This window comes from Ranitomeya variabilis, chromosome 5 (assembly GCF_051348905.1).
Source record: "Ranitomeya variabilis isolate aRanVar5 chromosome 5, aRanVar5.hap1, whole genome shotgun sequence".
In the NCBI taxonomy this organism is placed as follows: domain Eukaryota; kingdom Metazoa; phylum Chordata; class Amphibia; order Anura; family Dendrobatidae; genus Ranitomeya; species Ranitomeya variabilis.
The window spans coordinates 532,680,391-532,693,758 of NC_135236.1; the positions used below are offsets into that span (position 1 = coordinate 532,680,391).

Here is a 13,368-nt window from a genome sequence, read left to right on the forward strand (position 1 = left end):
GTATCTGGTCAAGTGGAAGGGTTACGGCCAGGAGGATAATTCTTGGGTTGTTGCCTCCGATGTCCATGCTGCCGATTTGGTTCGTGCTTTTCACTTGGCTCGTCCTGATCGGCCTGGGGGCTCTGGTGAGGGTTCGGTGACCCCTCCTCAAGGGGGGGGGTACTGTTTTGAATTCCGTTCTTGGGCTCCCTCCGGTGGTTGTAAATGGCACTTTTGTGAATTCTGCCCTTGGGCTCCCTCCGGTGGTTTTGAGTGGAACTGCTGCTCCTTGGGTTTAGCATTAGCAGCTGCTTCCACTGATCGTCTCTCCTGGCTCTGCTATTTAGCCTGGCTCTAGTCTTCAGCCAGTGCCAGCTGTCAATGTTTCTTGGTTGGATTCAGATCTCTCCTTGGATTTCTCTGATAGCCTGCTTCAGCAAAGATAAGTCATTGCTTGTTCTTTTGGTTGTCCACTTGCTGTGGACTTAATCGTTCAGCTCATGTTATGTTTTTTCTTGTCCAGCTTGTCAGTATGATGTATTCAGCTTAGCTGGAAGCTCTGGGGAAGCAGATTTGCCCCTCCACACCGTGAGTCAGTGTGGAGATTATTTTTGTAAACTCTGCGTGGATTTTTTTAGCTTTTAATACTGACCGCACAGTATCCTTTCCTGCTTTGTCTATCTAGGTAGTTTTGGCCTCCTTTGCTAAATCCTGTTTTCATTCTGTGTATGTCATTTCCCTCTCCACTCAGTCAATATTTGTGGGGGGCTATCTTTCCTTTGGGGATATTCTCTGAGGCAAGATAGCTTTCTGTTTCCATCTTTAGGGATAGTTAGTTCTCAGGCTGTGACGAGGTGTCTAGGGAGTGACAGGAACATCCCACGGCTACTTCTAGTGTTGGTGTTAGGATCAGGAACTGCGGTCAGTACAGATACCACCTCCTCAGAGCTTGTCCCATGTTGCTCCTTAACCACCAGGTCATAACAGGGTTGGGTTTGGTGCTAAAGTTAGGGTTAGGGTTGGGGTTAGGGCTTGGATTAGGGTTGGGATTAGGGTTAGGAGTGTGTTGGGGTTAAGGGTGTTGTTAGGGTTAGGGTTGGGATTATGGTTAGAGGTGTGTTGGGGTTAGGGTTGGAGTTAGAATTGGGGGGATTCCACTGTTTAGGCACATCAAGGGCTCTCCAAACATCCGATCTCAATTCCAGCCAATTCTGCGTTGAAAAAGTAAAATGGTGCTCCTTCCCTTCCGAGCTCTGCCGTGCGCCCAAACAGTGGTTTACCCCCACACATGGGGTTATCATCGTACTCAGAACAAATTGGACAACAACTTTTGCGGTCCAATTTCTCCTGTTACCCTTGTAAAAATAAATATTTGGGGGCTAAAAAATCATTTTTGCGGAAAAAAGAAAAGATTTATTATTTTCACGACTCTACATTATAAACTTCTGTGAAGTACTTGGGGGTTCAAAGTGCTCACCACACATCTAGATAATTTCCTTAGGGGGTCTGCTTTCCAAAATGGTGTCACTTGTGGGGGGTTTCCACTGTTTAGGCACATCAGGGGCTCTCCAAATGCGACATGGCGTCCAATCTCAATTCCAGCCAATTTTGCATTGAAAAGTCAAATAGCGCTCCTTCCCTTCCGAGCTCAACCATGCGCCCAAACAGTGGTTTACCCCCACATATGGGACATCGGCGTACTCGGGATAAATTGCACAGCCACTTTTGGGGTCCAATTTCTCCTGTTACCCTTGGTAAAATAAAACAAATTGGATCTGAAGTAAATTTTTTGTGAAAAAAGTTAAATGTTCATTTTTTATTAAACATTCCAAAAATTCCAGTGAAGCACCTGAAGGGTTAATACATTTCTTGAATGTGGTTTTGAGCACCTTGAGGGGTGCATTTTTTAGAACGGTGTAACTTTTGGGTATTTTCTGTCATATAGGCCCCTCAAAGTCACTTCAAGTGTGAGGTGGTCCCTAAAAAAAAAAAAAAAAAAAAATGCTTTTGCAAATTTTGTTGTAAAAATTAGAAATGGCTGGTCAACTTTTAACCCTTATAACTTCCTAACAAAAAAAATTGTTTTATTATGCTGATGAAATGGAAATGTTTTTTTATTAACTATTTTGTGTGATGACTCTCTAATTTAAAGGGCCACTGTCACCCCCTCCAGCCTTTATAAACTAAAAGAGCCACCTTGTGCAGCAGTAATGCTGCAGTCTAACAAGGTGGCTCTTTTAGTTTGTGATTCCGTTATTTCCTCAATAAAGCGTTTTAAAATTTGCCCTAACTACCTGTCTGCAGACCTGGAGGCGGTCCGAAGCCTCCTCTGTGAATCTCCCAACGGCCGTCACTCTTCTCTTCTGGGGATGTGGTCGCCGCCCCCTTCGCGCTGTTTCTTCTTAAATCCGGCACCTGCGCTGTGCGTGCCTGCCTGTGAGAGGCGCAGTCTTCATTGTCCGTCATAGGTCAGATGCAGGGTGCCTGACTGCGCCTGTGCGGGCAGTGCGGCCACCCTGTTGCTGAATCCCCGCCCCGCACTGTGGTATTCATTATGCACAGTGCGGGGCTGGGGTTCCTGGGCATGCGCACTGCGCTGTTCAGACGCTCCCCCGGTCCCCCGCCTTCCAGCGTTGCCGTAATATACAGGTTTCCTTGCCAGCGTTTGGAATGAAGCAGCCGCAAATAACGCTGGAAGGCGGGGGAACTGGGAGAGCATCTGAGCTGGGGGAGCGTCTGAACAGCACTGCACAGCGCAGGTGCCGGATTTAAGAAGAAACAGCGCGAATGGGGCGGCGACCACATCCCCAGAAGAGAAGAGTGACGGCCATTGGGAGATTCACAGAGGAGGCTTCGGACCGCCTCCAGGTCTGCAGACAGGTAGTTAGGGCAAATTTTAAAACGCTTTATTGAGGGAATAACGGAATCAAAAACTAAAAGAGCCACCTTGTTAGACTGCAGCATTACTGCTGCACAAGGTGGCTCTTTTAGTTTATAACGGCTGGAGGGGGTGACAGTGGCCCTTTAAGGGCATAAAAACTAAAAATTTGAAAATTGCAAAATTGTCAAAATTTTCGCCAAATTTCCGTTTTTTTCACAAACGCAAGTCATCTAGAAGAAATTTTACCACTTTCATAAAGTGCAATACGAGAAAACAATGTCAGAATCACCAGGATCCGTTGAAGTGTTTCAGAGTTATGACCTCATAAAGTGACAGTGGTCAGAATTGAAAAAAATGGCCTGGTCAGGAAGTTGAAAACAGGCTTTGGGGTGAAGGGGTTAAGGTTTGTATGATGTTCCTATTCTGAAACTTTTCTGTGTTATTTCTTGTCAGATATCATGGAACATACAACTTCCAGAAAGTTTAACTTTTGTCTCTTCAGTCCACAGAGATGTTTTCTGGAAAATCTGAGACAAGCCTTTATGTTCTTAATGCTCAGCATTGATTTTTGTCTTGGAACGCTGCCATGCAGGCCACTTTTATCCAGTCTCTTTCTTATGGTGTAGTTATGTAGTCACCTTAAGTGAGGCACCTGCAGTTCTTTTGATGTTGTGGGGTCTTTTTTGACCTCTTTGATGAGTCATCTCTGCCCAATTTTAGTCTGCCAAAGACTCCTGGGAAGGTTCACCACTGTTGCATGTTTTTGCCATTTGTAGATATTGGCACTCACTGAGGTTCACTGGATTTCCAAGCTTGAGAAATGGGTTTATAAACCTTTTCCAGACTGATAGATCTCAAATACTTTGTTTCTTATTTGCATGATGTCTAGCTTTTGACAATCTTTTGGTATCCTTCACTTTGGCAGACAGGTCCTATTTAAGTAATTTCTTGATTGAGAACATGTGTAGTAATCAGGCCAGTGTGTGGCTAGGGAATTTGCTTCCGCTTCCCAAAGATGTGATTAACTACAGTTAATTTATGTTTTAAAGGGGATGAAGGCAATAACTTTTTCACACCGGGCCCTGTAGGTTTGGATTTCTTTTTTCCCTTAATAATAATAATAATAATAATAATGAAGACCTTCATTTAAAAACTGCATTTTGTATTTACCTGTATTATCTTTGTCTAATATTTACATTTGTTTGGTGAATTGAAGCATTTAAATGTGACAAACATGCAAAAGAATAAGAAATCAAGAAGGGGGCAAACACTTTTTCACACAACTGTTTATGCACTTTTTCTTATTTACTTACAGCAGGGTAAGTACTGTATATTCTCATTTTGTTTCTATCTTGGGTTTTGTCTGTATAATGGCCAGTGTGAGCATGCTGCTCCACATCGCAAGTTTACAAACTTATACTCCAGTTCACTGTTATTATTATTTGTCTTAATGAGGCTAAAGGACTATTGAAGATATGATGCCTCTGTCACTCCAACTCTATTTCTCGCCCAGATCAGCCTCCTCCTTCTTGTTTGACAATTCCTTTGCCTCAAGTTACACAGCTTAAATGCTGTCACTCAAGCAGAGGAGGCGGCTCCGAGTGGGGACTGGAGCTGGAGTGACAGAGGCTTCAGATCCACCATAGTCCTTCAGCCTCATTTGCATGTTAATTCAGACTCTGATTGCTCAGCAATGGAAGAGGAGACTGGCCATATAAAGGTATTTTGAAAAACTGCATGTGTATATAATTAGTTTGCGGCATGAAACCCTGCTGATAGATTCCCTTTAAGGGCTGCATGTGAATAGGGAAATAAGGTAAACTGTCATCCCTATGCGCTACCGTACAGCGAAGCTCCCTAAGATGATGTGACTCTGGAATGGCCTGCTTCTCCCCAAAATGGAGTAGAACTCCAGCCCAGGATCTGTTTTCCTTCCCCCACAGCCTTGTATAAAGATGACACAAGTGTGCACTTGGCCCTTACGTCATAAAAATCCCTCCCACTTGTTGCAGATTTCAGCTTTCCCAGAATCCTCAGCATCCAGACATGTCAGAGAATGAATGTTTGCAGTATCGAATTCACCATCAGCATTGAGGGCTACAGAAAATAAACAGGACAGGTCATAGAGGAAGTACTACACTTATTCACACAGCACCACCTCCTGTCCCTCCACCATGGCTGCAGCTACCCATTGAAGACAGGAATCCGCCAATTCCAACATTCATTGGGGGTAAAAGCAGCATTTATAACCTAACTGCTTAATGTTATTAGGTAAGCCTTATATATTAATTATAACTGACTGTCCATATACAACGGGACAAGAGCAGAAAAACCGCCCAGATCTCGCTGCTCAGACATGTTGCTGTGAAAATTATGGTGGTGGCACACAATATTGGTTTGTTTTATTCCTTTTTTTCCCCCCCTTTTTGTATCTTGAACACTCAATCCCTTTATTTCATTCCCCATTTGTCTCCCAATTTAAAAAAAAATGATACATGACATAATGTTGCGCTGATGCCTGGTATCTTCAGTGAAGAAAATGCTATCCTGCTTGTGACCAGTAGGTGTCACTGTTTCCATTGCAATTGGAGCAAGAGTAATCTGGTGAAAGGCTTTTTTAGGAGTGAATGATGTATGCCATTTTGAGGTCTTGAGTATTTCTGCATATAAATGTCATTTCAATCTTAATCATGTTTGCTGTGCAAATAGAATGCCCTCTGCTAGCGTCGCTGTAATTCATACACTATTTTTGCCAGAATGCCCAACAGTTACTGTTAATAGGGTTAATGTGTGTAGTGCCATAGAAAGCTCTAGTATCGCTGGTCATTGTTGCTGCATTTTGTGGATTACTGCCCTTTCTAGTGCACCACTGACCTATCTTGTTCTAATCCCACACTATGAATGTGTTCATGTTTTTGACCTATTTTAGGGCTCTGTTCACATCTGCGTTGGAAGCTGATAAAATGACGGCATGTATGCCAGCTCCACTTCCGAGCATGGTACACTGCAAATGAAAGACGCTTTCTGCATTCATTAGGCCAACGTACAAAATGCCAGTCTTAAAGAATCAAGGCCTATGGATTAGTTAGGAGTTTTTTCTAGATAAATAGGATTTAATCTGAGCATGGCCTTGGCTGGTGGAGCAGGCAAAGCCTCTTTAAAGGGAAGCTGCCACATTCAGAAATGCAATTTAACAGCATATGTAGGGGTAACCCAGAGGTAAATGGCATTTAAATAATGTCTGGCTGGTTTACGGAAGCAGCGGCTACAGGAAGAAAATGAAGCTATATCCTCCCTGCAGCTGCTTGCTTTTAGTAATCCGGACAGTGCAGGGAGCGGTTACCATCACCACTTGCTATAATGTGAGCGGAGCTCTAATGCTGCACTTTACCAGCGTGTGTATGTTGTATGTGCAGGTTGTCAATCAATGAGCCACAAACTGATTACATCCGCGCTCACTGTGTATCGAGAGGTGAATATAAGGGTATGTTCACATGTAATGGTTTTGTAATGCATTTGTAGTGTTTTAAAGTACCAGCATAATTAGTGAGATTTCTGAAGTCTTGTGCGCAGACTGTTTTTTTTCCGCGTATATTTTGATCCCTGCTGCAGTTTTGCCCAGATGCAGCATGTCAACTCTTTGAGCTTTTTTTTTTGCAGCACTTTTCACTCAGTTACATAATGCTGTGTGTTGTAATTTGACCATTACTTTGATACGTCAAAGGGTTAAATTGCAATCTTGGTGTCATGTGATCAAAATTTACTGCTTCGTTTATTTATTTATTTTTTAAAGAATTACCTATTTATGCTTGGTTTTTCTTGTTTTGTATCTTGACTGGTATTACCCGCCAGTTATTCAAAAAATGTCAGATCTGTGTCCTGTATAACTAAAAGATCATCAGCCAAAACATAGTTTGTGTTTAGCCCCATATATTTGTTTTCTGTATCTGCATTCCTTTACATTTTCCATGTATGTTCTATTTTTACATATACTTATTTATTTGAGGCCTTATTTAATTAGACTAAGGCTTTTTTTTACCATAATATTATGGTACATGTAAATTTTGGCGTGGATATGTACCGTATTTTTCGGATTATAAGACGCACCCCAAATTTTGAGGCGAAAAATAGGCAAACATTTTTTTTTTAATAAAATTGTGGTGCTTGTTATAATCCATGCAGCTTATGCTTACCGGGGGTGGTGGCTGTGGTGAAGGGAGGTCCCAGGGTCGCTGCTGGAGGAGGCAGGAGTGGGGTGATGCTGCAGGCTCGGATGAGGGGGGGTGTTCCGATGTGCGGCGCGCTGTTTCGGGTGTCCGGTTATGCTGCTGGTGTCCGGTCTTCTGCTTGTGTCCAGTCTTCTGCTTGTGTCCGGCCTGCAGGGTGCCCGGTGGTGCTGCTGGTGTCTCCTGAGCACCTGTAATTGCATTTTATTTCAATATTCCGGTGACAAAAATGTAATTCTTGCGTTTTTGATTTTTTTTTCTCATTTTATGCAGTTTATCGATCAGATTAATTATTTTTATATTTTGATCAGCCGTTTCTGAACACTGCGATACCAAATATGTGTTTGTTTTTTTTTAAATGTTTTTTTTTTTAAATAGGGCATAAGGGGGGTGATTTGAACTTTTTATATTTTTAAAACCTTTTTTTTTTTTTTTTTTTTTTTTTTTTACACTTTTTCCATGCTTCAATAGTCTCCTTAGGAGACTTGAAGTAGCTGTTATCTGATTGCTGCAGCCCTGCTATGTGTAGCAAAACATGCTCATTTGCTGCGAGTGCCGACCACGAGCGTCTCCTGCAGACCCCTGGTTGTTATGCGAACTCATTGGTGCCTTGCAGTCATGTGACAAGTATTCTGATTGGTGGAGTTAATTACGTGCATCAAGTTTGCGCAAGTTAAATGCCGCTGTGCAAGATTGACAGTGGCATTTAATATGTTAACAGACGCGGCTGGATCGCGATTCCACTCACGGCTGTTAGGGGCACATGTCAGCTGATCAGATCAGCTGTCATATGCCGTAAAAGTTGCGGGCTCAGCACTGTAGCCTGCACCAAAGAGAGGGAGGCAACCTTTGACGTACCTACACGGCATAGGTCGTAAAGGGGTTAAGGAGCTATGTCATGCACAGACCACTGCCGCAATGACAATGCACCAGCAGGGCATGTGGCCTGGTGCCTCACAGCAGCCATGCTGCAAGACTGAGTCCCCATGACTCCAGATTGCTCCGCAAAACAAGCATAAAACTACAGCAACAATGGCCGCCACACAATGCTAACCTCAAATGAAAGGAGAATTGAAACTCTCCTTCCTCAAGCTCTCAAATGAGAGGAAAAATAGCCTGGACACCCCCCTCTTACTGAAGATGAGCTGACCCTTACCCAATGGTACATGTCTCCAGGTTTCCTTCATTTTGAACGAATACCAAAAAACAATATTTACGATGTAGAGACTCCCTTGGTACCATGTCCGACATCTGGTGGGATTAGGTCATCATTAAGCCTCTCTGTAGCTTCTTTGTCTCCCATCTTAAGAAATTTGTGGTAGGCTTCCAGATCTCTCGGCTTCATTAATACTTTTTGAAAGCCATAGCATTCCATTACCCAAGGCAAGGAGAACTTGGCAACGCATTTGATAAAGTCAGATAAACTTTTCATCCCGTTAAATTAGAGATCAAAAGACTACTTCCCTCCCACCCCTAATGGCATGGCTACAAAAGATGGATCTAAACAGAAGATCCACTGGAAAGACATTGGCAGTACTCCTCTTTTAAAATGGATCTGGTCCTCCTGGCACTTTAACCAGAGGCTGCCTGCTGATTACGTAGGGAAGAGGGTAAGCCAGGATGTCAATCTAATGCCGATGCTACCTCACAGACTTAACCTGACAACCTCTTTTCTTTTGTATTGGGGGAAAAAAGAAAATCTGTTAATAAAAAGAGAGTACAAAAAAAGTTTTCATCCCACAACGAGACTTTTTTTTTGTACATATTGCTTTTTAAACTGCAATGCAATGTCATAATGCTAAACCGGATAATCTTTTAAGGCTGATTTCATGCTGCAAATCCACAGCAATTTACAGTATTAATGGATCAGTTTTTGAAAACCCACATCCACCCCCCCCCCCCCCCTCCAAAAAAAAAAAAAAAAAATCACCGAAATGGTAGAATGTTGCAGATCTTCGATTTTATGCTGTTGAAATATTGTGAATTATCATCACTATTGGGGAAATCTGCATGTAACGCAATTTGTAGTGAAAATGGGATCCAGTCCAGTTCTCCCCCAGTAAAATAACAGCACTTCTACTCCCCTATGGTGACTGCGCCATTCCAGTGTATGTCTGGAGCCAGTGACAGCAGTGTTCACACAGCCTAAGTGACGTGTAGTAAATCTCTGGCCTGCTGCTTATACTGTGTGCAGTGTATTAATCACCGTGAGGATTCTAGATGGAGGCTCGATTACCTGCTCATGTCAGATACTCGCTATGAGAACAGATACTTATGGCTTCTCGTGTTCCCATGTGCCGTTTGTTTCAGGTTTTCAGGCATGCTGTCAGATCCTCTATAAAAAGAGCTCAATTAATCATCACAGACTAAGCCCTCAGGTATACAGTGCGTTAGACAGCAGCCAAGCGAGTGCTGCTCCTGGACATCTTTATTGTCCTTTTTTTTCAGGAACTGTATTGTGCTACTGTCTGGGGAGATGACTAGACACATCATCAGCAGAGTAAGCTAAAAACATACATTTTCCCAGACACACGTGTGTAATCTGTACCAAGAGCAGCAAGACATCATTATCCACAGCATTATAGATTCTAGTATTGTCACATCAGTGTTAACTGGTCCTGGATCAGAGATGACAGGATCTAGATAGCGAACGATGTCAATTCGCCCATTCCAAAAACGCAGGTTACCTCATGTCTTCTTTACAAGTAAAGTTCTATGATCCATATCTTGTACCCTACAATTTCTCATCTTCTAGGACCGTGCATATGACAGGTATTTGCTACTCTATAAAGACTGACTTGTATTATGTAATAATATTATTTGTTTTCTTTTTCTCTTATAGTATCCTACCCCTTTAGAGAAGAACGTAACTGCAGTTACAACTGTGGAAGAGCAAATAGGTGAGTATCGGCATACAGCGTATATATATATATATATATATATATATATATATATATATATATATATATATATATATATATATATATATATATATATATATAATAGAGCCTACTAACATGGCACATGGCCTAGGACGCGTTGTGTATGATTGTCTTCCTTGTCTATTAATATAGTTTGTACAAATTCTTGGCTCCTCTGCACGATTCTAGCTTACAAGAGTTGTCCCATTTCAGAAGACATTCTTCTTTAAGCTGCCGTAGTCCTAAAAAAAACAAAAAAAAAAACAAATATTACTTCTCCTTCCCAGGTCCAAAGCCAGCTCTCTGCCACTGCCTCAGCCAATCGGTGAGCTCTGCGCGGACAGACTGCGATCACCGGTTTGCTGCAGGTCTGCAGTGAGTTTATCAAAATTGCAGCACTCAATCGGATTAGGACTAGTGCATGGAATGCCAATCTTAATGAATCTCATACATACATTTTTCAATAGCGTTTACATTTTTTTATTTAGTTACATTTTCACCTCCATTAAGTCTAGCTTAAACTCGGTGTGTAAATCTATCTTTATAAGGGTATGTTTCCACGTTCAGGAAACGCTGCTTGTTTGACGCTGCGCAGCGCTGCAGCGTCAAACAAGCAGCGTCCAGATGTTCCTGCATAGTGGAGGGGATTTGATGAAATCCTGTCTCCACTATGCGTGGAAACCCGCACGCGGCGGCCCTGCGACTACGGACATGCTGCGCGTCTTTTCAGATCGCAGCATGCCCGTACACCTTGCGGGGACGCAGCGTCCCCGCAAGGCATATCACAGGGCCCTATGGGAGAGAGCGATCATCCCGGATGTGAAGAGTTAACACATCCGGCATGATCGCGTCCCAGAAAGGGGGCGGGGCTTAGCGCCGAGCGGCTTCGCCGCTGCGGCGATAACGCCGCCCATCCGTACCGTGGAGACATACCCTAAGTATGCATAAATAAACCTCTTGGCTGTAAATCATATTTATGTTAGACTAGATGGTGGCCCGATTCTAACGCATCGGGTATTGTAGAATATGCATGTCCACGTAGTATATTGCCCAGCCACGTAGTATATTGCCCAGCCACGTAGTATATTGCCCAGCCACGTAGTATATTGCCCAGCCACGTAGTATATTGCCCAGCCACGTAGTATATTGCCCAGCCACGTAGTATATTGCCCAGCCACGTAGTATATTGCCCAGCCACGTAGTATATTGCCCAGGCACGTAGTATATTGCCCAGGCACGTAGTATATTGCTCAGCGACGTAGTGTATTGCCCAGCGACGTAGTATACAGCACAGAGCCACGTAGTATATTGCACAGCGAAGTAGTATACAGCACAGAGCCACGTAGTATATTGGCCAGTCACGTAGTATATTGCCCAGCCACGTTTGTCACAGGTTAAAAAATAAACATATACTCACCTTTCCGAGGGCCCCTTGTAGTCCACGGCAGCTTCCGGTCCCAGGGTTGGTCTGAGCGCAGGACCTGTGATGACGTCGCGGTCACATGACCGTTTAGCGGTCACATGACCGTGACGTCACGTCAGGTCCTTTCCGCGCAGGCGCGCAGGACTTGTGATGACGTCGCGGTCACATGACCGTGACATCATAGCAGGTCCTTCTGCCATACCATCTTTGCCACCGCAACCTGCAACGGAAGATGGCGGGCGGCGCGAGCGGCTCAGCGAACTACAGAGGGTGAGTATAGCAGTTTTTTTTTTTAAATTATTTTTAACATTACATTTTGTACTATTGATGCCGCATAGGCAGCGTCAATAGTACAAAGTTGGGGACACACAGGGCTAATAGCGGCGGTAACGGAGTGCGTTACCCGCGGCATAACGCGGTCCGTTACCTCCGGCATTAACCCTGTGAGCACGGTGACCGGAGGGGTGTATGCGGGCGCCGGGCAGTGAGTGCGGGGAGTAAGGAGTGGCCATTTTTTTCCGGACTGTGCGCGTCGCTGATTGGTCGCGGCAGCCATGACAGGCAGCTGGCGAGACCAATCAGCGAACGAATAACCGCGACAGACAGAAGGACAGACGGAAGTACCCTTAGACAATTATATAGTAGATTAAAAATATAGGTAGTAAAAAACAAACATATATCTCATGTCTTTAAAGTGGTGTCCCTTTTTTCAGAAATCCTCCTCATATAGGTTGCAGCAGCTATAAAATAAAAAGCAGAAAAACAACCCAAAACGGAGTACTATTGCCTTCCCCTGGTCCAAAGGCGGCTCCTCACCTCTGCCCCGTCATGAGCAAACAATAAACTGCATACTTGCTTCTTACAGGCACTGTCTGACCATACCCTTCTATGAAGATGGGAATAAATCTTTATTCACAATATCTGCTAATATATCCAGCCATATGTTTCCATAAATGTTATTTTTGGAAGGCAGTACAGTCATGTGTAGTTACAAAGGATATTTAATGCTAATTCCTGTATGTATGTCTCTCCCTTTAAAACACAGACCCTGGTACAGGCATTGTGTATAGAAGAAGAATTGCTATCTGCAATAATATCATTCCATCCTTTCTGAGAAAGGTAACTCATTATTTTTTTCTTTTATATTTATACTGTATTTATTTATTTATTTCTGGTCAATAGTACATGAAAAAGGCAAACACTGTGGCACTCACCGAATTATCACCATTTAGACAGATGCAGTATATGGCTTGGGAGGAGAGCTGGAAACACTAAGGTGATGGCTGTTTCCCCGCACTTTCCTACTATCCTGGCTTCCTGACGCTCCCTAGGCTGGGTGCCCACAATCCAGAACTAGCAGCGCTTTGGCCGCAGCGTATTTTTGGGCGTCTGTGGACACGTAGTGTATATGGGATATCCACTGCTGTCACAGCTGTCCACAGCGGGCTTGACGCTGCATAAATATGTAGCGTCAAACCCGCACCAGTTCCTGATTGTGGGCACGTACCCTTATGTGCCACCCTTCCAATCACTTAGCAATAGTGTAAACATTTTGATACAGAAAAGTATTATTATAACATCAGACAAAATACATTATAGAAGTAATAATTTACCAGTGTAGCTTTCACAACATTGAGTCAAGGAATATTTTTAAAGGCACCTGTCACCAGGTTTTCTCACCACCTTTAAGGCCTTTTTTATTGCATTCTAGTAAGCTGTATGCAAGTCCCCAATCCTCTCTGTATAGGACAAAAAAAGACCTTTTATTATCCCACCATACGGAGTGTTCCGGTCCAATGGGCATTGCTGATCTGATCCGGTGCCTCCTCTCTCATCACAGTAGGCGTCGGGTCAAGACCAGAGACGTCCATCGGACCGAACAGTTCCATGTGTACATTTTGTACTATGCAGAGCATGCAGTTTACTAGAATGCTGTAA

At 43.4% G+C, this 13,368-nt stretch overlaps 1 protein-coding gene across 3 annotated transcripts in view; it reads left to right on the plus strand.

Annotated features, from left to right (window-relative positions):
* Positions 1-13,368, plus strand: part of PRELID2 (PRELI domain containing 2) — a 144,928-nt gene that overhangs the window by 40,980 nt on the left and 90,580 nt on the right. For all 3 annotated transcript variants that reach the window (XR_013215827.1, XM_077265835.1, XM_077265836.1), the window contains exons 2-3: positions 9,929-9,986; positions 12,476-12,549. Coding sequence is in view for 2 of the 3 variants with exons in the window: in XM_077265835.1 (XP_077121950.1) it covers positions 9,929-9,986; positions 12,476-12,549 (132 nt within the window). In the remaining variant the exon portion in view is untranslated. The remainder of the gene's footprint in view (positions 1-9,928; positions 9,987-12,475; positions 12,550-13,368) is intronic.